This window comes from Armigeres subalbatus, unplaced genomic scaffold (assembly GCF_024139115.2).
Source record: "Armigeres subalbatus isolate Guangzhou_Male unplaced genomic scaffold, GZ_Asu_2 Contig1981, whole genome shotgun sequence".
Taxonomy (NCBI): domain Eukaryota; kingdom Metazoa; phylum Arthropoda; class Insecta; order Diptera; family Culicidae; genus Armigeres; species Armigeres subalbatus.
The window spans coordinates 282,288-292,441 of NW_026942816.1; the positions used below are offsets into that span (position 1 = coordinate 282,288).

The 10,154-nt window shown below is 44.1% G+C and overlaps 1 protein-coding gene across 1 annotated transcript; it reads left to right on the forward strand.

Annotated features, from left to right (window-relative positions):
- The first annotated feature begins 2,942 nt into the window (after positions 1-2,942).
- Positions 2,943-4,535, forward strand: LOC134203599 (pyrimidine-specific ribonucleoside hydrolase RihA-like). Its single transcript, XM_062678481.1, has 4 exons — positions 2,943-3,176; positions 3,265-3,461; positions 3,536-3,982; positions 4,035-4,535. The coding sequence occupies exons 1-4, from the start codon at positions 3,056-3,058 to the stop codon at positions 4,353-4,355; spliced, it is 1,086 nt and encodes a 361-aa protein (XP_062534465.1). The 5' UTR covers positions 2,943-3,055; the 3' UTR covers positions 4,356-4,535.
- Positions 4,536-10,154: the final 5,619 nt, after the last annotated feature.

Sequence of the window (10,154 nt, forward strand, 5' to 3'; positions counted from 1 at the left end):
TCGTACGTACTTTGGACTCCACAAGGCGCTCCGATCGAACAGAACTCGTCGCCATCCAAAACTGACTCTCTACAAAACTCCTATTAGACCGGTAGTCCTCTACGGACACGAGATGCACGTGGAGGACCAACGTGCACTAGGAGTTATCAAAAGAAAGGTGCTGCATGATTATTTACCATCTATGGGGGGAGGGTGAAGATGGCGGATGGTACGTGGAGGAGGCGAATGAACCACGAGTTGCATCAGCTGTCGGAATAACCATCCATCGCCAACATGTAGTCTCTCGGCTGCTCAGCATGGAAATGAGGAAGAAAGTTGTCATGCACTGTGTCGTAAGCTAATTAGCACCGCTATATTTACTGCACCACCTAGCACTTACCTTGGTAGGAGCATCTATTGCCACGTCACGTCACGGAGGAGAAAGCCAACCGAGTTCACGGACAAAAGAGGATGAAAATTCAGAAATGGTCGTTTTTCCAAGGTGGACTACCACAGACAGAGGCTTGAATACCGGTTTTGGGCACGAATCGAAAGCAAAATTACTTATATATAACCAGGGAGTGCGTTCTTAAATGAAATGGCGTTACGCAATAACTATCTTAACATTATTGGTTTATTAGGCCATTAAGCCTTTTCATGGTTAGAGGGACAAGGGTACTTGCGTATGGTTCGATGTTTCACGTTGGCTAGCAGGGCCATCTTGCGGCTGTCACTCACAGACCGATCGAGGAGACGACGGTCGCTGGACGAAGGCGGAACGGTTCACTACCTTACGGCGGCAAGTCGTATCTAGGGACTCTGCCTGGTTGAACGTTGTGGAGGTCTTTCACGGACCGATCGATGGGACTACGGTCGCTGGATGAAGGTGGAACGTGGCCACGAAGGACGTCAGAATTTCTTTTACTAGTGCACCAGCCGCGTCGTTTCGAATCCCGGAAAAGAAATTGAAGTCCGGCTTGACCAATTGCGTCGTGTCAGTCCGCGTGGTTACCAGGTCCTGGGTTCGCAACGTCCGAATTTTAGCTTCAGACCGTCCGTCGAGCTTTGTACGAGGTTTCTACAAGGTTGGTCATAGCTGGGGGCGATCCTATCTCAACCACGGAGGGCAAAGTGTGGAGGGAGCTCATAGAACTGGTGCTGAAGAAATTACGGAAAGTACATTAAGTCTTTTCTTCGGACAGCTGGGCTCCTACTAAATCGATTCGGGACGGACTAGGCGTGCATACTGGCGCGGGGGTCGAGACATGGGTATGCTTGTGGAGGAGCTAACAAGCTACAAATTGGAACCAACGGTTACAAACACCGTAAAAATGGGCCGAGCATGTAGCCAGAATGTAACCCGATAGTAACCCGGAGGTTCTCGACAACGATCCGACGGGCATAAGAAGGCGAGGTGTGCAATGAGCAAGGTGGATCGATCAGGTGGAAGATGATTTGTAGACACTCCGTAAACTGTGTGGCTGGCGACGTGCAGCCATATACTGCAAAGGCAACTTCGCCCCAAAGGGGCAAGCCATAGTAAACGCGACGTGCGATGCGACGCGACGCGACAGTGCCATTTGACAGCCTGTTGATGATTGTTATTCTTTCACTTGAGTCGCGTCGCGTCGCATCGCATCGCTCGTCGCGTTTACTCTGGCTTGTCCCTTAGTCTGAGATTAAATAAATAAAAATTGTGAGCCTGCAAGTTGTACTCCCCGCAAGGATCATCCGCAAGCTAAACATCTGATCCGTTGTTGATCGGCCCTGGCGAAAACCTGCCTGGTATTCGTCGACGAAGGACTGCTTCTAGCGATCTCAATATGTTAAGGTCACTCCTGACGGAATCCAAGTTTCAAAGTGCTCGCATTTTCGGGGGCACACAAATCGATACGGAAGCAACGCACAACTGTCATTTTTATTATTTCACGCATGCTGCGACGTAGCAAAGTTAAATCAACAAAAATGACAGTTGTGCGCCTCCTTCGTATCGAGTGGTGTGCCCTCGAAAACGCAAGCACTTTGAAACTTGGATTCCGTCAGGAGTGACCTTAAACAGAACACGCGTCAGAATTTTGTATGCCGAGGTCAGAAGGGTGATCCCCTGTAATTGGAACTCTAGTCTCGTCCTTCCCAACACCTTTACCAGGGATTAAATCCTAGAGAGAAAGAGCAAGTCTCTCACTTATCATCTCTGTATACATATACGATATGTAGCATACCGCGAGAAACTTTTTTCGCAAGCTGTCATGATAGAGAACTGATTCGGGATGCTATACCCCATGATAAATTTCTTTTAGAAAGCTCCAAATGCGGGGAGCACTGGTTTTGATGATGCATTTCAACTTGTTCTACACATCTGTGCAGTAATCAACACGAAAGGAGCGAAAACAAAGCGAGAATCACAATTTTTTCTGTGGGGGCTGCCTATCCGATTCTGTTTTTTCGCACTTATATACAGGTTTGATAAATTTGTTATCATGGCTTGTTATGACTCGGAACAGTTTTTGCCTCTCTTTTATCGTTGTTCGTTATCTTTTAAGAGCGATTTCTGCAAACCCTGACCTTTACTGTTTTTTAGCTGATTTAGGGCTTTCTTTACAGTTCATTTAAAAAATACCAAAGTACATAAATAGACAAACTATGACATAAATTAAAAACGTTTCTGACGCTCCATGCACACAAAAAACTCAAACAAATCTACAATTATTCTTGTCCATTCATTCCACATGCAAAATGCCATGCTCCTCAAAATCCGGACTCATTATTTTAGTATAAATTTGATGGCATATCATCGCTTCAATACAAACAAATGTTATGACTATCTGCAGATTAAATCCTATTTATTTTCGCACAAAGAACGCTGTTTCAATCATCTTTGCACCCCAGATAACAGCTATTTATTGTCGATGAGTAAGAAATCAAGCGATGATGAAAAGTCTCTCTTCTCTCTTAATCAGCTTAATCAGTAGTGTTTGGGTTGAGCTCAACCCCTCAACTAAAAGTCAAACTGGATGATTGGTCAGAATAGCATTTGGACAGAGTTAAGCGAATAAAATCGTGTAGAAATAGACACATGAACAGCGATACGTACAACCGGTGCAGCATTATGGTGAAAGTCGCGCTTTTCGCGGTGCCTTTGTTGGCTCTTTTCTGCGTTTACATCATCGGAGTGGCTGGATCATCGACGAACTCAGGTATCATGTGGATTGTATACAGCCATTATCATATGATCGGTTTATGATATGGATACTGATTGTTGAATGCTCTTATCATTTCGCGCAGCTGAGCCGGTGGAAGCTATTAGACGCGTTATCGTCGATGTCGATGCCGGCCCTGATGATGCTTGGGCCTTGTTTCATCTACTGAGTGATCCAAGCGTGCGCGTGGAGGCCATCAGCTGCGTCAAGGGCAATGCAAATGTGACCAATGTGGCGCGTAACGTTCTGAGGGTGCTGACCGCACTTGGGAAACAAAGTGAGGTGCGATTGATTGTGGAGTTTTATGGATCTTTATTACAAGATTAATCTATTCTTATTATTATTATTATGAACAGATCCCAGTTTACCTTGGTTCAAATGAGCCACTTATTACTCCTGAACCACCATCTAGTGCAAACGGTGGTTTCTTCGGGTCAGATGGATTTTCCGATATCGAGTTTCCCGATCTGCCGGATCCTGATATGACACTTCTTAGAACCTCGACGCTCAATGATCTGAACAACCTGATAGAGCAATATGCCAATGAAATAGCCATCATTCAGTTGGGGCCCCTAACCAATTTGGCTCTGTTGTTCAATGTTTTCCCAGAAACGCGACACCGTATTCGCGAGGTGTTCATAATGGGTGGCAATCGACACGGAGTTGGCAACACAGAGAAGGCTGCTGAGTTCAATTTCTACAGCGATCCTGAGGCAGCACACATCGTGATCAACAAGTACGAGGGAAATATTACAGTTCTTCCATGGGAAACGGCATCACGGGAGAACTTAGTTGCAAATCAGGTGAATTTTCGACTCCTCATAGATATACTAATTCTAATATTGATACTTATAGACGTGGCGATTTGAAGTGCTCGGAAGTGCTTCCCATCCTTTAATTCAGATACTCAACCCTGTGGAGAAAAAACCATTGGGGGAGAATGACAACTGGATGCCTTGCGATTTGCTAGTGGCGATGGCGTTCACGCATCCTGAACTCGTTACGGAAACGAAGCGCTACCGAGCTGATGTTGAACTGCATGGATGGTTGACCAGAGGTCAGCTGGTGCTGGATCACATGAACGAAGGACAGGGCGATATGGTCATCATAGACAATATGGATAACGAAAGGATTGTGCAGATGTTAGTAGGACTGGCAAACAGTAATACAAGTTAAGCTAAATGCAATTGCTTATTGACATGAGTATTTCGCTTCAAAATTAAGAAAGGTCCATTAAATATACTGCCTATGGTCCCATCTTTGCTGGATTTCCTTTCAATATGGGATATTTATACGATTGTGGGCAGTACATATAACCCAATTTGTCGATTTCCAAACAACTTTCCAGAACATTAATTATAGATATATTGTATTCCATTTGTATAACATATCCCAATGCACTATGGTCAAGTCAAGGATACAGTAAGATTTACGCGGAAAGATCCGTTTAAGGGCTCATTCACAAATTACATAACGCAAAAAAACGCAGATTTGAACCCCCACCCACCCCTCCGTGACTTGTTTGTAACATTTCCTTTACACCCACCCACCCCAATTTCACAAAAATAATAAATTGGTATTTTTAGTGAACTCTTTCTAAATTCCTTTATGGTACAAACTAATATTGTCAAATTTGAATTTAATTTTTTGAATTTAAGTTTTTTATATTATTTTATTATTATCTGTTACCCGTAACAGAACTGAACAAACCCACCCACCCCCTAGCCAAACCGTAACATTTTGTAACGCAATATTGTGTACCCACCCACCCCTTGATGCGTTATGTAATTTGTGAATGAGCCCTAACGCCAAAACTATGAAAAGAAAATTATTTTGAGCTTTTTAGTGGAATGTCTTCACTTGTCATATGACGAGTTTGTACAATCCCATTGAATTCCACCACTTTATTGTATCTTGGCAGATACGTATTTCTGTTGAAGGATAACAATCCCCATATTCGACCTTATGTCGTAACCCCTTTTTGAGCAGACTGTCATTACTGTATATCAAATGTAAACACAACATAACCAAACGTATAAATAAAAACGTGTTTTATTTCTCTCCTTAAATATTAAAGTTTAAATCCTTATTATCACGGAATAACCTGTTTCCCAATAGGTTATTGGCCCAGGTTTACGCGAGTTATCGGTTCGGTAGTGTTTATCGGTCGGGAAACGTAGAATCCGTGAGAAATGGAGGAGGAAAAGGATGTGCATCGTGTGCACCTGTTTGACGGGACCAACTTTTCGACGTGGAAGTATCGGATGGAGGTAGTTCTGGAAGAACACGATCTTCTGGATTTCATCACGACGGAGGCACGAGAGCGGAATGATCTGGTCGTCAAACCAGAGGACACGGCACAGGAAAAGGATCGCAAGGATAAGGAGATGGACAAGGTGAAAAAGCGGGAGCGCAAATGCAAATCGCTCATCGTTTCGCGGATATGTGACAGTCAAATCGAGTATGTGCAGGGGCACGATACGCCAAAAAGCAATCTGGAGTGCACTATCCCGTGTGTTCGATCGTAAAAGCGTTGCGAAAAGAATGCATCTGAGTCGACAGCTGAAGGAGCTCAAACACGAGGGCGGATCGTTGCAGCAACATTTTATGAAATATGAATCGCTCGTTCGGCAGCTGCGCGAAATCGGAGCGGTGATGGCTGATGTGGATGTTGTCTGTGGATTGCTGCTCAGCCTGGGTGAAGAGTATTCAACTGTTGTGACGACGATGGAGTCGCTGCCGCAGCAAATGCTCACGTTGGATTTTGTGAAATGCCGGCTGCTGGACCAAGAAATAAAGCAGAATGCATCCGGTGGTGCTAGTACGATGGCAAAACAGGACTCGGCGGCGTTCAGTATCAATCCAAAAGGAAAGTTTTCCGGTAAACGGAAGAAATTCAAGTGTTTTTACTGTCAGAAAGTTGGCCATAAAGCTTCGGAGTGCCCGGATAAGGAAAAACCGAAAGAGAAGCAGAAACCGAAGCCGACTGCTCATTTCACCAGGGAAAGTAAGGGTGTGTGCTTCGTCGGTGTTGAAAAAGCGTGTGCGATCAATAAAATCCAATGGTTCGTGGATTCGGGCGCATCGGAACACATAGTGAACAATCGAGAACTTTTTGTACATCTGCGTCGGTTGGAGCAACCAATGGAAATTGCTGTTGTGAAGAACGGTTAAAGTGTCGTCGCCAAGTATTCGGGAACTATCGTCGCAAATTCCGTCGTTGATAAGAAGAAGATTGAATGTCAAGTAAAAGATGTGCTCTACGTGCCCGAAGCACGGTGCGACTTATTCTCAGTAAGAAAAGTTGAAAGTGCGGGAATGTTAGTCGTTTTTCAAAACGGAACGGTAAAAATCTCAAACGATTCGAAAGTGGTCGCGGTTGGTAAACGTGGACATTTGTTGTACGAACTTGATTTCTATGCAGTTGACAAGTTGACCAAAGCGTCGTCACTGTACTCGTGCGGTGAGATTCGTAAATGTGACGAATTGTTGCATCGTCGGTATGGGCATCTGAGCCAGAAGAACTTGCTGTGCCTGGTTAAAAACGAAATGGTCGAAGGAATGGACAAAACTCTGAAGAAGAAGAACAGTGAATCGGTCGTAATTTGTGAACCGTGCGTCGAGGGTCGGCAAACCCGGAAGCCTTTCGAAAAGGCACACGTCGGGAAGCGTTCGTCGCGAGTTCTCGAGTTGGTGCATACCGACGTTTGTGGACCGGTCACTCCCATAAGTCATCATGGTGCAAGGTACTTCGTGTCCTTTATTGATGATTGGAGTCGTTTCGTGAAAGTGTACCCTATTGCGACGAAAGATCAAGTACTACAGTGTTTCGAAGAATACACGGCTGTTGCAGAGGCGCAGTTTGGCCAGAAAATTTCTCGTATTCGCTGTGATAATGGTGGCGAGTACCGAAGCAACGCGTTCGTCTAGTTTTGTCGCTACAAGGGCATACAGGTGGAGTATACCGTGCCCTATACGCCGGAACAAAATGGGGTCAGCGAGCGCATGAACCGCACCTTGGTTAAAAAAGCTCGTTTGATCAGAGGCGTTGCGTCCGCATGTGCAACCCGTGCACTGCACATGCGGCAATTTTATCCGCAACATTTAAACTCTAGATAGATTTCTTGTCTTTCTAATCCAAGCATATATTTGAATTATAAGCATTTGATAGATGTTTCATGCAAATTTGACTATTAGATACATAAACGGAAAATATGTATGTTTTTTTATAGGCGGCATGTGATGTGGGACAATCAAATGCTGCGATGGGGACGCGTTATATTTTTCTCTCCGATACCGAACCGACGCGACCCACCGACACCACATGTTGTACCAACACGGAACTTTCAGCCGAGCACGGTTTGTCATGCATCATACACGCATCATTTTGTATGTGTTGAACATCTGCTCTAATCGCAATCGGCGATGTATAGGTAGTCAAAGCGTTCTTCCCTGGCAGTGCACGGTTTGATGCCTAACAAGAACCGCTTCAAACAGCGCATGCGCGATTCGGCGAAGAGAGCGCGATCGGAATAAAATCGAAAGAGAAGAGTAAAGCGCGCGCATTTCTGCTCCCTCAAAGCGTTCCATGACGAAAGTTCCGCTTTGAATAAGCACCGCGAAGCAAAGGCGCTTTTGATATTTGATGGCCCGTTTACATATCCACTAATCCTGGCGACAATGTACTGTCGGATAATACTAGCGCGACAATTTAAACAGAAATTGTCATCTGCTAATAAGCGTTTGCAATAAAGCCTGTTTACAAATACGATAATTATATTCGACATTGAAGTATCCGACAATATTAACATAATGTGAACAGACATTTCATCTTCTGATGAAAATCTTTATTGTCGCAGAATTAGCGAATATGAAACGGGTCAACATTTTCAAAGAAATTTATTTCTGAAGGTTTTTTTTTCGAGAAATCCAATATTTTTAGTTAGGGAGGGGAGTACGTCAAATGTCAATGGTCCACACAAATTTATGAAAATTTTCATGAGCAAATGTCCATGCTGATGGAAGGAAAACTGTTCGACATCTGTCCAGTCCAGATTATTGTTCAAAGATATAAATTGTAAATAGAATAATTATTAATTGAGAAGAGTTAAGGCTATGAACTTCATTGTTCTCTTTATTGTACAGACTTTATTTTTCTGATATGACATGCTAATTACAAATTATTATTAGTAACTTTGCATGATTGATATATTCCAATTTCCTTTTCTCTATTTAAAACTTCGTCTCATTTTACGAATAACTCAAATTAGAATTGAAAGTGTCAGCTCAATAATTTCCGAATAGATATATGTCTTATTTGTCTCATTAGGGACGATTCTGATGATAGTAATTTTTAATTTTACGAACTATCACTTTTAAGCTTAGTTAAGTTTGAGTTAATTCAGAAAATAAGAAGTAGCTAAGAACCAGTTAGATGCAACAAAATAAGCAAACATATTAAGAAACGCGCTGGAAAATGACTCGTTTATCATTTCAGGTCCCTTTTATGTGCTTTTCTCGAAATATTAAAATAGTGCACAGGTTGAAGAATTGATCACGCGACGCCTCTGCGTTTGATGCTAGCCCAATGCGGAATCAGTAAGGGGTTTTGGAGTGAAGCGATTGAAACTGCTGCCTACTTAACAAATCGGAGTCCGGCGAACGCGATAGAGTGTAAAAAGACGCCATTCGAGCTGTGGAGTGGATCGAAGCCAGATATCTCCAACTTGCGCGTATTTGGTTGCATTGCGCACTGCCATATTCCCAAGGAGCACAGGAAGAAGCTCGATAGTAAATCGTGGAAAGGTACATTCGTTGGGTATGCCAAGAATGGGTACCATGTATTCAATCCGAAGATTATGAAGGTGGTGATCGTTCGAGATGTGGTCTTCGACGAGAGAATCGATAGCGATGGCGGTGGTACTGTTTTTGCTCATAAGGAGCAACAAGTGTGCAACGACCTCTTAAGCATTCATCGTTGTGAGTCAAATGACTCGTTAGATAGTGTTATTACCGAAGTGTCTGGTGGCACACCCGATCATCAAGAGCGGTTGTCGGAAGGTGAAGTACACGCGAGTGATGAAGAGTTCTGTGGATTCACAAGCTGCGACGATGATGAAGTTTTAGAGGATGATCAAGAAGCGAATGAAGAGCCGGAACTGGTGGAGCGAAGTCGTCGTATTCGGAGGCCTCCAGTGTGGCACAAGGACTTCGAAATTTGCTTTGAGTGCTATCGGATTTGTTAAGGATCTTCCGGATACCTTGCAGGAAATGCAGAAACGCGACGATTGGCCTAAATGGCAGAAGGCCGTGCAGGAAGAGATGGATTCATTGACTCGTAATCGAACATGGACGCTGATGCAGTTGCCTGCTGGGAGGAAGCCGATATCTTGCAAATGGGTTTTTAAGGTAAAACATGGTGCAAATGGAGAACCGGACCGCTACAAGGCAAGATTGGTGGCCCGTGGGTTCACTCAGCGCTATGGGTATGACTATACCGAAACATATGCGCCTGTGGCCAGGCTGAATACCCTACGAGCGGTATTAGCAGTAGCAAATCAGCAACGACTATTAGTGCATCAGATGGATGTCCGGACCGCCTTCCTAAATGGTCAATTGGAAGAGGAAATATATATGGTCCAACCAGAAGGGTTTCAGCAGGGATCAGACCTGGTGTGCCGTTTGAATCGGTCTATTTATGGCCTAAAGCAAGCTTCGCGGGCCTGGAACGACCGGTTTCACCGGTTCGTGACCAGTATTGCATTCAAGCGCAGTGACAACGATCCATGCCTGTACATTCGGGAATCTGGACTGGAGAAGGTGTTCCTCGTTCTTTATGTGGACGATATTCTAATCGTCGGCCATAATTTGAAGGTGATCCGAATAGTAAAATCGCTCCTATCAAAAGAGTTTGAGATGGTGGACTTGGGTGCTGTGAGCAACTTCCTTGGCATACACATCGAGCGCGATGTGGAC

Excerpts from the sequence above, each read along its gene's own strand:
- LOC134203599 (XM_062678481.1), top strand. The coding sequence starts at position 3,056 with ATGAACAGCGATACGTACAACCGGTGCAGCATTATGGTGAAAGTCGCG. Across the intron at positions 3,462-3,535 it reads CACTTGGGAAACAAAGTGAG|ATCCCAGTTTACCTTGGTTC; the intron begins GTGCGATTGATT and ends TATTATGAACAG. Across the intron at positions 3,983-4,034 it reads AGAACTTAGTTGCAAATCAG|ACGTGGCGATTTGAAGTGCT; the intron begins GTGAATTTTCGA and ends TGATACTTATAG.